Below are 12,594 nucleotides of genomic sequence, written 5' to 3'. Positions count from 1 at the left end.
CACACACACACACACACACACACACACACACATCAGGGTTCATTCACACCTTGCTCGTCTCTTTTGGCAGGGGTGCCATTCATCTTCCAGAACATGACATTGATGACCATGTTGCAGAGAAGCAGGGTCATGCAGCAACTGAGCTGCTGGACCCTTGCAAACTGGTTCCAGGGAGGCCGAGTTACAACTGAGAGCCATAGATGATCTTGTGTGAACTTTTCTACAATCGTGGCAGAAAACAGGTGTCTACAAAGAGAAATTAGGAGGGGAGAGACACGAGATTTCATTGTGAAAGTGCTCAAGATCTTCTTGGACACTGTGCACTCCTTCTATGAACATGAACTTGAACTAGAGTCATCTCTAGAGATCTGCACAGTGCTTAAATGACATAATAATATTGTTCTTTTGATATTTTAGAGTAAAGGTTTTCAAAATAAGAATTGCTTGTATTATAAGAGAGTTTAACATTTTTAATTGTTTTAGCCTTACAAGAGATTGAATAGTCTTCAACTAAGGTGTGCCTAGCCCAAACAATGGTATGTTCAATGACCTCATATTCAAGAGAAAACTAGACAATGAATAAGGAAACCAAAGAAAAACAGGTATCTTTGAACCGTAGTCTTGGTGAAGACCATTAGGTATACCATGTGTCACTAGAAGGTGGTGAGATAGTGAAAGTTTATTTTGCCGACCTGGCCGATAAACACAGGTGGGGTTAATTGAAGGGCAGAAATATAAATGGCTCCGTGAGCCTCACCTTTCTAGTTCTCAGGTCTCTTGCTTTGTAATGGTTGGACCAGGGTGTAGCTGCCTTAGCCAGTTTCCTGCTTCAGCTGGCAAAGCTCACTTCCTGCAGGACATCCCCGAGAAAAAGCTACATGGACTTACACCGATGCAGCCCTGGTGCTGGAGCAGCCATGTGGAGACCCCTGCCAGCGCTGAGATGCTTACATGCTCACTGATTTGGCTTTCCTCCTGCAGTCGGCATCATTGCGTGTGTTTTGTGAGATGGAGGAGGACTTTGTGGTTTGGTGTCGGGCATATGAGTTAATGTTGGACTTGTGGGCTTGGGCAGCACTAGATTGGGATGTTTTCTTGATGTGCACTTAACCTTTATATAAAACTCTCTCTTATACATGAGTTTCTGTGGATTTGTTTCTCTAAAGTATCCAGACTAACACAGGTGGTGAGTGTGATAGAAGCTGTAGAATTGCTGGGGTCTGGTTCTGGAAGAAAGCAGGGCACAGTGAGTCTGGCTTTTACAAGGGTAACTAGACCAAAAGTGTTTCATAAGGTAGGGGATAGGAAACAACGCCACACTCACTGCTAGAAGCAAAGGTTGGAGCTAGAGCTTATGAAAGGATAGAAAACAGAACAAACAAAGCCACAAAAACTTCCAAAAGCTACAACTTTATTAGTAAGGAGGTGAGAGAAAAGGACAACATCGTGATCAGGTACTAAGCCAAGCCTTCCATTGGCTTATGACAAGATCTACAATTACCCCACTTGCATTGAGCAATAGATGCTTCAAAATGCTATCATTAGGCCTAATTCTAGTCTAGATATATAAAGGGTTTAAAAGAAATAGTAATAAAACTACTAGTCAAGGATGGGTATGAACAAAGAGAAGTAGAAAAGCAAACATATTTAATAATAGTCTTCTATTCAAAATGAAGTTACAAACCCAAATTATAGAGCCCATGAAGAAATTTAATGCTGAGAAAGGCTGCTGATACACATAAATTTCAGTCCAGAAGAAAGTAACTTCATAAAACCATTTGACAAAGGATTTAAGAGAAGTATTTCAGATTGTTCAAAGATATATAAAAAAGGAATGACATTTATTTTAAAAGATTAAAAGTTATGAGAACAAAACAACAACCAAAAGAACAAACTAGGAATACTGAAATAGGACAAAGTTTTTAAGCAAATAAAAATTTTAAATATTTATGAATTTTGTTGTTATTGAGAGTATGAACTCAAACTCATTGCCATAGAGTTGATTCTAACTCACAGAGGCCCTCTACAGGACAGGGTAGAATTGCCCTGGGGAGTTTCCAAGATTGTGACTCTTCAAGGGATAGAAAGCCTATCTTTCTCCCAAGGAGTTGCTGGTGGTTTGAACTGCTTACCTTCTGGTTTGTAGTGCAACGTGTAACCATTATACCACCCAGGATTCTCTATTAAGAATACACACAGCAAAATACAAACCCAGTTCATTTATTTCTACCTGTACAACCTAGTGACACTGACTTATATTCTTCAAGTTATGCAATTATTCTCACCATCCTTTTCTGAGTTGTTCCCCCCAGTAATGTAAGCTCACTACTCTCAAGGTTTCTATTTAACCTTTTGAGTTGCTGTACTCACTTTGATCCCAGATAGAAAGATCTTAAAAGGGCTTAATGCTCAAGGAAGAAATTTTTTCCTAGTTAAGCTATCCCTCTTATTTGGTTTTAAGAAGACTACAGGGGATACTTTTCATTTAAATTTGAAAGATAATCTTAGAGCAACAGTTTCAAGGAAAGATTATCTTAGGGCAATAATTTCAAGACAGGCTGAAGTCCATGAGGATTTTAAATTCTATTCTGCATTTTTCTACTTTTTGCATTTTCTACTTTTGATTATTCTTCTTTAAAAAAGATATTTTGATCGGGGAGGAGACAAGCCAGTCAGGGAGCGATGTAGCAACGATGAAAAATACAACTTTCCTCTAGTTCCTAAATGCTTCCTCCTCCCCCACTATCATGATCCGAATTCTACCTTGCAAGTTTGGCTAGACCAGAGGATGCACACTGGTACAGATTGGAACTGGAAACACAGGGAATCCAGGGCTGATGATCCCTTCAGGACCAGGGGTGGGAGTGGCGATACTGGGATCATGAACCATACTGCATTTCCTCAGTCTTTGTGAGAGCAAGAGCCATTTTACCTCAAGCAGCTTCTGTTGAAACAATCCTTACAAGGAGTTGGGCTACACTGGCCACAACTGAGGGTTTGTATAAATGAGTAGGGGGTCAGCCTGGGAGCCCACCTGGTAATCCACAATGAGTCTCTGGACTGGCCAATGAATGTCTGCAATACTCAGTGCCTGCGGCACAAGAACTCTCCTGATGGGGAGAATCCTTGCAGGAGAGCTTCCTGGGTAGGAGATGTGCCCTGCACATATCCATTTAGAGATCTTCCTGCCTGGCCTGAAAGATTCTTCATGTTGCCCCTTGTTTACTCCTGAGTTGTATCCTGCTAATTCTGACCCAAGTTACTCAGGTGTATCCTTTGCCTTAATAAACCATATAACAGAACCAGGAATTCGGTGTGAGCTACAAGAATTGCTGAACTCAGCAGAGAACGAGTCCGTGAGCCATGGAGAAGGGAGCCAGTGGCTAGTGCCACTTCCTAGGAAACAGCTCTTGGCTATTCTTATTCAAGAAACGATTCCTTTATTTGTTGACTCTCATAAATGACTCCCATTTCCTCTTCTCTACTTCATCTATAGTGGAAGGTGGAGCAGGAACAGACTGAACTATTTACCCTTTTCTTGTAGGAAATTGGTCTCCAGTGCCTAGGAGTCTTCCCCAGTGGCGATCAACTTACTTCTTACCTCAAGGAGAAAACGGAAGCACTCAAAAGAGCCCTTCCACGGACGCCTCCCACCAAATCCACCCACCTACCCGCATCAGCATCCAAAGCCCCAAGTCTGGTGGAAAGTGGTGGTTACCAATATAATTTTTCCTGCTATTTATTTTTCCACCCAAGTCATTCCCAGAGTGGGATCTGGAAGAAAAAGAGTAAGATGCATATAAAAAGCACTACAAATGAACAGAGCTTATTACTCCAGCCAATAGAATGAAAATAAAAATCTGTCTCTCCCCAGGATCCATTACTCACAGACCATTGGACAAATACTCCCACATATTCTCCTTATTTAGAATTAGTTTTCAAACTTTAGGGCTCGGTCAGCAGTTAGTATTATCATTTAACCAGATGAAATAATACCTCAGTGAGCAGAGGTCCACTTCTGAAGAGATCCAATCCGAGTATCTGTACACAGAGGTGTACCTGGTGGGCGTTGTGGCCTGGCTGGCTAGCTACACCATCTGCTAAAGAAAGATCGCACCCAGTGGAACTCCACACCCCAACTTAGACATTTTTAAAAAGTTAAACCTGAGAACCAAATTTTGATAGCTTCCAACAGACGGAAAAAACTAGGACTTCCTCCCACATACTATCTATTATTCATTTATCAAATTACAGGTTCATTCTTACAAGGTTTACAATTAATCCACCTAGCCCTAAATGATACAATGCCTCGGAATTTTCCCCCTCTAAGCTTCCAAAGATTATGTAGGGAATTTTGAAAATACTTGTGTGAGAAAGACAATAGGCAGATTGCTCTCTTAGCCCTTGTATTAGGAAACTGAAAGCCGGGAATAATGAAGAGATGTTAACCTATTAGGGAAAAAGTTACCCAACAGGGTTTCTCTCTTCAGAATCTTCCGCTGTATTGGCCAGGGGACGATGAGGCACGTTAACATGAGGGTGAAGCAGTGCTGGTGGGGCAGTGATAGAGTTATAGGCTGCTCATCAAAAGACTAATGGTGGAACCCACTAGCTACTTCTTTGGAGATAGATGTGGCAATCTCCTTCATGTTGATAGCCTTGTAACTTACACTTCTACTCCACTTGTAGGGTTGTTACGATTTAAAATCAACATGATGGCAGTGAGTTTGGGTTTTGGATTTTGGGTAACTTGAGGTAAAATCTCATCATCTTTGCTGCACAGACAAATAAAAGGCTTTTGCACAAAAGTGGACACATTCCAGGGGAATGACGGTGATGAAGGGACTGCCTTTTTATTTTTTGCACACAAAAGTAGGACAGAAATAATCTTCTCTCTCCCGTCTCAGAATAAAAGGAAGTTTCCTTCATAGACATTAAACTTTAGAGCCTTACCTGAGTTGCTTTGTTGATGTTTCCTCAACAGCATTAAGTGTTGCCCAATCCACTACCTCTTCCCATCTTCCAGAAAGTCCCAGATGAGATCTTGAACTTCCTTGTTCCATGTGTTGCAAGGTATGCTCCCTGGGCAAGACAGTACTTTTTTGCTTCCTCAAAGCTACAGTGAAACTTGTTAAGCTGATAACTAGTACTTTCTCCACGTTGCTCTGGGCTATCTAACCCACTTGCTAGAAGGATACTAGTTCTGAAGTATACCCAGAGCCAGGCTCTTTTTGAAGAGCCAGAAAAGTCTGGGGCTCCAGGAGCTGCCTTGTGCTTTTATTATATTATTGCTAGGTATGTCATATTTATTGTTCTTTTTGGAATTGGGAATCAGTTTTTAAAATGACAAAAGAGTTTTTTTGTGTGTGTTTGTTTTTAGGGCCCAGATGGAGTTTCTGTAAGCGGAAAACAAATACCAGAGATCAATAATGTAATGGGCCATTACAGTTGGGACACCATTTGTGTCTACACAACTGGATATGCCTTTATCTTCATAACAGATCTTTGTTAAAGTTCATATTGTAAGGAGTAGAGGATGATGAATAGTCAACTCAATGTTGCTAAGATTTAATTTAAATGTATATCTATATTTAAACACCAGTCTTTCAGGATGAATTTATTGTATTGTTTCTTGAGAGTCTTGGTGGCACAGTGGTCAGGCACTTGACTCCTAACGAAAAGGTCAGTGTGTTGAACCCGCACGCCCCTCTGCTAGAGAAAGATTTGTCATCTGCCTCCATCAAGATTATAGCCTTGGGAACCCTGAGGGGGCAAAAAATCTCTGCTGTGTGAGTTACAGTCAACAGGTTTGGTTTTAGTATTCTGTTTCTTAAACAGATACAAACATAAAACTAGGCACACACAACCATGCAACCCAAAAAATAAATATTTGATGACAAAATGAATACGGATTAAATATAAAACTGAAAGCCATTGAAATTCAAATGTAAACATGTTTTTTTGCATGTCAGATTCTTTCTAGCTCACGCTGTAGGAGAGATTTAATTCTCTTGTCACTTTTCTTTATTTGCCTTTGTTCATACAGCATATCATTTGGTCCCCATCTGGTGCATTCCCATCATCTAGGTATTCCAGCCAGTTCTCTTTCTTGGTGCCAAAAGGTGGTCACAGAGGCAAACAATTATGAACACTGAAACCTCTTGGCTGGTTTCAGAGGTAAAGGTGGTTGTCTAAATGATCCATAATATGCTTATATTAATTTTTAATTATGGAAGGGGAAACCGAATGAACAATTGCTTGAAGTGCTGCCCTAAGAATATATCTTCCAATTTGGAAAACACCACAGTTGTCAAATGAAGACTGTATTTGGTATGGTCTCTCCTTCTGGACACATTATAGTTTAATGAGGAAAGAAAAGATATAATAATTATAATAAATAAAGACAGTGAGAAATAGCACCACAGAGGCATGGCGGAAATGCTGTAAGTGTTCAGCTGATGAAGAAATAGTTTCCAGCATTTGAATGGAACATATAAGGGTAGACACATCTTGACAGATGAAAAGGGCATCTTGGCTGAGGAGTAAACAAGAATAAATGCAGAGGTGGGGAAATGGAAGATATTTATTAAGAAAAAGAAATCGTTGAGTGTATGGAGAAGCTGGGAGGACAATTATGGGGGCTAAAACCAGAAAAATGAAAAATTTAAAGGCCAGGATAAAGAGTATCATTTATCTGGAAGGTGTGTGAGCAGAGGACTCCACCCTTACCAAGAGTACATTACAATGGCCTTATCTGGATGGGGGATGCTTCCAGTTTTCAGTTCACAAAGTCTTAATTCCAAACATATGTTAGTTAAGTCAGAATATAAAGAATGTTTGAAAAGTGTTTCACTAAAGCCATTTTGTGTATGTATACATTGTTACACATACATAATTTCAGCTTCCTAGTGAAAGTTGATGCTGATAGAATCCTCTCTGATCATCAACTCAGGTATCTTACACAGACCTATAACCCACATTCCAACTCCTTTTCACACCCTTCAGTGGGCTGGCTAGAAGAGTAGTAGTAACCCTCTGCTAATGCACTCTGCCTCAGGGCAGGGCTATTCACATTGTGGGTCAAATAGAAACAGTTCAATGGAGGCTTACACCACACAAAGACTCAAAAAGTGAATCTGGGGCTTTCACTGTAACCCTAACCTTTGGGCTTAGAATTTAAACTCTAATACAGCAGTGTGTTTGGTTTTTTGTTTAGTTTTGGGACGTTACTATTACATATGTAAACATTTGGCTAAAATAGTTTATTTTCTGATTCTAAAAGAAAACATTTTCATGAGCCCCTGTGTTGTGGGTCCTGGTACTAGGCCTACACAACCTAATGGACAACTGGGCCTTTGTTTTACGTTGATGTTCTTTTTGATGCAACAGTTGTAGAACAGTTTTAAGAATACTAAATTTCTCATCCAGACCTTGAGTATGCAATTTTGTTTTAGTGTGATAGATTACAGGGATACATGTTGATAAGTGTCACTTTATACTCCTCTGGGGGCAATCGTGTCCCATGCAGGAATTCTGGAATCTCTTACTTGGAACAATGCCCAGGCTGTTGGACAATTGATACTGTAGACCCAGCGCTTGTCAACAGCATTAATCATGATTTTTTTGTTAGGAGATTCTATACCCACCTGGGCCATCCTCTACCAGTTGTGTTTTCCTTGGTATTCTTCCATCAGCTCAGGAGCCCTGACGCTGTGAGATAAGCATTGGGCTGCTAACTGCAAAGTCTAGTTCAAATCCACCAGCCTCTCTAAGGTAAACCAATAAATAAATTAAATAAGAGAAGGTGTCTGCTCCTGTAAAGACATGTAGTCTCAGAAACCCTGCCCTCTAGTGCCCTAAGTGGCTCACTACCTGAAAATCTGTGGACGCCATTATAGCCCCATGTCTCATTGGGATGATTTGCCTTTCTCTTGTTTTTATCCTGTTTAAGCCTTAATAAACGTGTCTCTATAAATTATATGTGAACTCGGGGTTCTCTTTTGCTCCCCCTACAACACTGCCATAGGTTGAACTGCCTCATTAGGCTTCTGAGACTTTAAATCTTTACAGGAGCAGAATGCTCCACCTTCCCTCCCACAGAGCGGCTGGTGACTTCCAACTACTATCAGCAGTTCAATGTATAACACGCTCTGCCACTAGGAGCCCCGAATAGTAACACAGTCATCTTTTTATCAATATAGCTGAGAAACAGAATTCTTATTTTAATAAAGAAATTTCACAGACTGAAAGGTTGGGGGTTCAAATCCACCCAGGGGTAATGCAGAAGGCAGGCCTGGGGAGCTTCTCCTGAGAGCCCTAGGGAGTTCTCTGCACACACGGGGGTTATCAGAGCATTACTTTTTTTTTTCCCCTTCTCTCTTTATGGCGTTAAAAACCATAGTGCAGACTGGCCACGAAGACAATTTTAAGATGTCATTTCCTCCACGCACTGGGTGTTCATAGCCCTCAGGGTGACCTTCCCTTCTTGGGCACCTCGGAGGAGACCACTGGCGTCAGGGGCTCCCAGAGGCCTGAGCCTCCTCACCGAGTCTCCCGTCTTCACCGGCTCTCCCGGCTGTCACACAAGCTCTGCTAGCCCGTCCAGTTCCTGATACTCGGTTCTGCGGGCGACCACTGAAGGTGCCTCCACAGCGCCCCTCAGCGACAGGACCGCGGCCGGAAGAGGCGTGGCCTCCGCCGTTCGCACAGGCGCACAAGCGCCCAACCAGCTCCGCGGCTCCGAGCAGGGCCTATCCGCTGGCCGAGGTACCCGCCCCTGGGCCGTCCTTCACGGCGATTGGTGGGCTGGCTGTGCTGGGGCGGGGATTGGAAGCCCGCCGCCATCTCCTCCAATGGGAGCGAGGCACGGGGCTGACCCGGGCGCGGAAAGAGCATGGCGTGGAGACATCTGAAAGTGAGTCCGAGCGAGGCTCTCGGGCTGGCGGGGAGGCGTCAGGGTTGGCAGTGCAGCGAGGGCAGACACGAGAGCTGGTCGGGGTGAGGTGTGGGTGTAAGGAGACTCTAAGAGCCTGAGCCCCTGTAGGAAACATCTTAAAGTGCTCGTGCGTGTGCATTCACACGTTTACTTGTGATTGTGTTTGAAAGGGCACGAATACGGTTAGATAATTGCCAATCCTTGGGCCAATGGAAGTGGGCCTAGTTTTATTGCGTTTGGCACTGAGGCATTCAGTGAACCCATTGCGCCGCGGTATGGTGTGCAAGACGTAACGTGGAGAGTTAGACTGGGTCCCAGCCCTCTCGACACGCTACGGAAGAGCAGGGCCCTATCTCCCCGCCCCAGGGCATAACAACTAGTAATTGTCGTTTGATGCCAGGAGCTGATTCTGACTCTTGTAAGTGCAGAAATACTTGTTGGTTGACTTGGGCTTCCAGCAGTATCCTGGAGGACATTAGAACTGAGACAAAGGAGAGATCCTTTTTTTTTTTCTTTTGCTGGTGGAACATTTATTGAATGATGCCTTTCCAGCAGCGTGTATTGAAGAGGCTATGTCTTCCCCCACTTAATGTGTCCTTTATAAGAAATCAGGTGTCTGTAGCGATTTGATTCTGTTTCTGAGTTTTCCATTTTAATCCATTGGTCCTCTCTTCCTAGCTTCTGGTGGTGGGGCAATCCTTCTGTTTCTTCTGCTTGCAGTGGTGTCAATCACACCACTCTCTGCATCATTACATGGTCTTCCTCCTGTGGGTCGTTTCTTTTCTTTTCCTTTTTTTATTAAAGCATTTTATTGGAGGCTCGTACAACTCTTATCACAATCCACACATACATCCATTGTGTCAAGCTCTCCTGTACATTTGTTTCCCTCATCATTCTCAAAACATTTGCTTTCTACTTGAGCCCTGGGTATCAGCTCCTCATTTTCCCCCTCCCTCCTCCTCTCCCCTCCCTCATGAACCCTTGACAATTTATAAATTATTATTTTGTCATATCTTACACTGTCCGACGTCTCCCTTCACCCACTTTTCTGTTGTCCATCCCTGAGGGATGGACAGGTTATATGTAGATCCTTGTAATTGGTTCTCCCTTCCCCCTCACCCTCCCTCTACCCTCGCGGTATGGCCACTGGCCCTGAAGGGATCATCTGTCCTGGATTCCCTGTGTTTCCAGTTCCTGTCTGTACCCGTGTACAGAAGGAGAGGTCCTTAAGGGCACACTTGATTATGTCACTTCCTTGTTTAGAGACGAAACCCTGAAATTTTTATTTTGGTTGAGACTGCAGCCTCTCTCACTTAATTTTTTTTTTTTTTAACATTTTATTAGGGGCTCATACAACTGTTATCCCAATCCATACACACATCAATTGTGTAAAGCGCATTTGTACATCGTTTCTCAAAACATTTTCTCTCCATTTAAACCCCCGACATTGGGTCCTAATTTTTCCCCTCCCTCCTCTCACTTAATTTTTAAGCCAAGTTTTCCCTTATTCCTCAGTGCCGTGCGGACACCCCCCCCCCCCCAGTTCCTTGGTGCATCATATTGTCACTGAGAGCCTTGCGCTTTGTACTCTCCCAGACAACTGCTCCCTCCACCACAGCCTCCTAGTTAACTCCTATTTATGCTATACCCTAGCTTTAAGTCACTGGGCATGGAAGCCTCTGAGATTAAGTTGGCTCTGTCCATTGCCCGCTCCCCCCTACCCCCCACACCCCGTTAGCAGCCCTGGCGTTTCCACAGTTGTGTGATCACCGACTCCGGAGTGTGCCCTCCTGAGGTCGAATGGTCCTGGAAGGGCAAGCATTGAGTCTGTTTTGCCCGTATTGAAGTGCTTGATATTATTTGTTGGATGATTGAATTAATGAAGGAGGGAATCACCATCTGGTGATGATAATTAAAGAGAAAAGATTGTCACGTTTGAGCTCAGGTAGTGGTTCTCCACTGAAGAAGGCCTGTAGTTTCTCTTCTTTATATGAGGGGGCTGCAAAAAGTTGGTGAAAAATTCTTTTGGTTCCATTTTTCTACTGACGTAAAGTCCGCTCATATTTTGAACCCCTCTTTGTTGTCCTCAAATAGAGTGTATGTCTCAGTGTTCTTCCTAATAGCACTTCAAAATCAACATAATGCCCTAATTGGACTGTAAAGGAGAAATTAAGTGAAAGTAAGGCATGATAAATAATCTGTATTTCAATGTGTGAATATTGGGGCATGACTCATCCGGATATCTAGGTAGTCGGTTCTTCGAACATGTACACAGAAACTTAAGTATGGCAAGCCTATTAAGACATAAGAGGATACCAAAAGGCTAGAGGGAAGGGAGGAGAGGTGGGGAGGTCGGGGGTACTGATCGCAATGAATGACACATAACCACACCCCCTCATCCAGGAGGAAGAAGAACAGAAACTAGAGGGGAAGGGAGACAGCGGTCGGTGTGAGATATGAAAATGATAACAATCTATAATCTATCAAGGGGCCACGAGGGAAAAAGAGGAGCTGATCCCGAAGAGCTCAATGGAAAGTAAATGTCTAGAAAAAAGCGACACTAATACGTCGGATACAATTGATGTATGGATTGTAACAAGAGTTGCAAGAGCCCCCAATAAAATTATCTTTAAAAAAAAAGACATGAGGGGGCTTCACAAAGTTGGTAGAAAAATGAAATTAAAAGAGGATGTTCCCACAAGTTTGAGGGAGTTCCCTCTTATTAAGGAGCCCTGGTGGCACAGTGGTTAGGTACGTGGCTGCTATTCAAGCCCACCTAGCGACTCCTCGGGAAGAAGACCTGGCAGTCAGCTCTCGTAAAGGTGAGAGCATAGAAAACCCTCGGGGCCACTAGGAGCCCAAACCCACTGCATGGCACCTGGCAACAGTAGGCGTATTGTCCTACTCACTATCCCAAGTGCTGTACTGTGGATTTTTGGAACGGTGAGCAATTCTTGGTAAAGTTCTGTACGAAGTGGAACGCTCGTCCCTGAATTTACAAGGTAGTTGCATTCCTGGGAAAGCCAATGCATATTCAAACCATACAGGCGATCATTGGTATTTATGTGGTGAAGTGTCGTTAATTCTAGGATCAGGTAATGAAGAACCATTTCTTTTAACCTACGTGAGTGTAAGAAGGCATTCAAAAGTCATACAGATGTGGGGCAATTCACATGTGTGATACGGAGACCAGGCTGTGGTCGAGATTAAACATGAAGGACAGTGTCAGGGAAGGCCATCGCTGGACATGCCTGTCGTTACGTGTTCTGGGTGTGGGCTGTAAAGAACTCAGCCTGGCCTTGAGGGGCCCTCTGATGTGTTCTTTTTTTTTTTCCCCAGAAGAGGGCCCAGGACGCCATGGTCATCCTGGGGGGCGGAGGACTTCTCTTTGCCTCTTATCTGACATTCAAAGGGGATGAGCATTTCTACGCGGAACACTTGATGCCGGCCTTGCAGGGGCTGCTGGATCCTGAGTCAGCTCATAGGCTGGCTGTTCGCTTCACCTCCCTGGGACTTCTTCCTCGTGCCACGTTTCAAGACTCAGACATGCTGGTGGGTGCTCCCTGAACACCTGCACATTAAATATGAGGCACCTCAAGAAGCTTGTGGATTCCTATCCTTCGGATCTAAATATTGGTCTGAGTGGCTGAAAAACGGAG

At 43.4% G+C, this 12,594-nt stretch overlaps 2 protein-coding genes across 2 annotated transcripts in view; one reads left to right on the top strand and one right to left on the bottom strand.

The window, feature by feature from the left end:
- Nucleotides 1–8,844, bottom strand: part of PKD1L3 (polycystin 1 like 3, transient receptor potential channel interacting) — a 32,165-nt gene extending 23,321 nt beyond the window's left edge. The window contains 5 exon segments of the mRNA XM_045293922.1: nucleotides 50–246; nucleotides 4,469–4,499; nucleotides 4,954–5,067; nucleotides 5,070–5,227; nucleotides 8,672–8,844. Coding sequence (XP_045149857.1) covers nucleotides 50–246; nucleotides 4,469–4,499; nucleotides 4,954–5,067; nucleotides 5,070–5,227; nucleotides 8,672–8,844 — 673 coding nt within the window.
- A 45-nt stretch (nucleotides 8,845–8,889) lies between these two features.
- DHODH (dihydroorotate dehydrogenase (quinone)) overlaps nucleotides 8,890–12,594 on the top strand; it is a 13,113-nt gene continuing 9,408 nt past the window's right edge. The window contains exons 1-2 of the mRNA XM_004704573.3: nucleotides 8,890–8,914; nucleotides 12,275–12,487. Coding sequence (XP_004704630.1) covers nucleotides 8,894–8,914; nucleotides 12,275–12,487 — 234 coding nt within the window. The 5' untranslated portion in view covers nucleotides 8,890–8,893. The remainder of the gene's footprint in view (nucleotides 8,915–12,274; nucleotides 12,488–12,594) is intronic.

Source organism: Echinops telfairi, unplaced genomic scaffold, assembly GCF_000313985.2.
Source record: "Echinops telfairi isolate 266 unplaced genomic scaffold, ASM31398v2 ScPeMD7_2291;HRSCAF=2852, whole genome shotgun sequence".
In the NCBI taxonomy this organism is placed as follows: domain Eukaryota; kingdom Metazoa; phylum Chordata; class Mammalia; order Afrosoricida; family Tenrecidae; genus Echinops; species Echinops telfairi.
The sequence above is the reverse complement of the archived record's forward strand: the minus strand, read 5'-3'. Positions and strand labels throughout refer to the sequence as shown.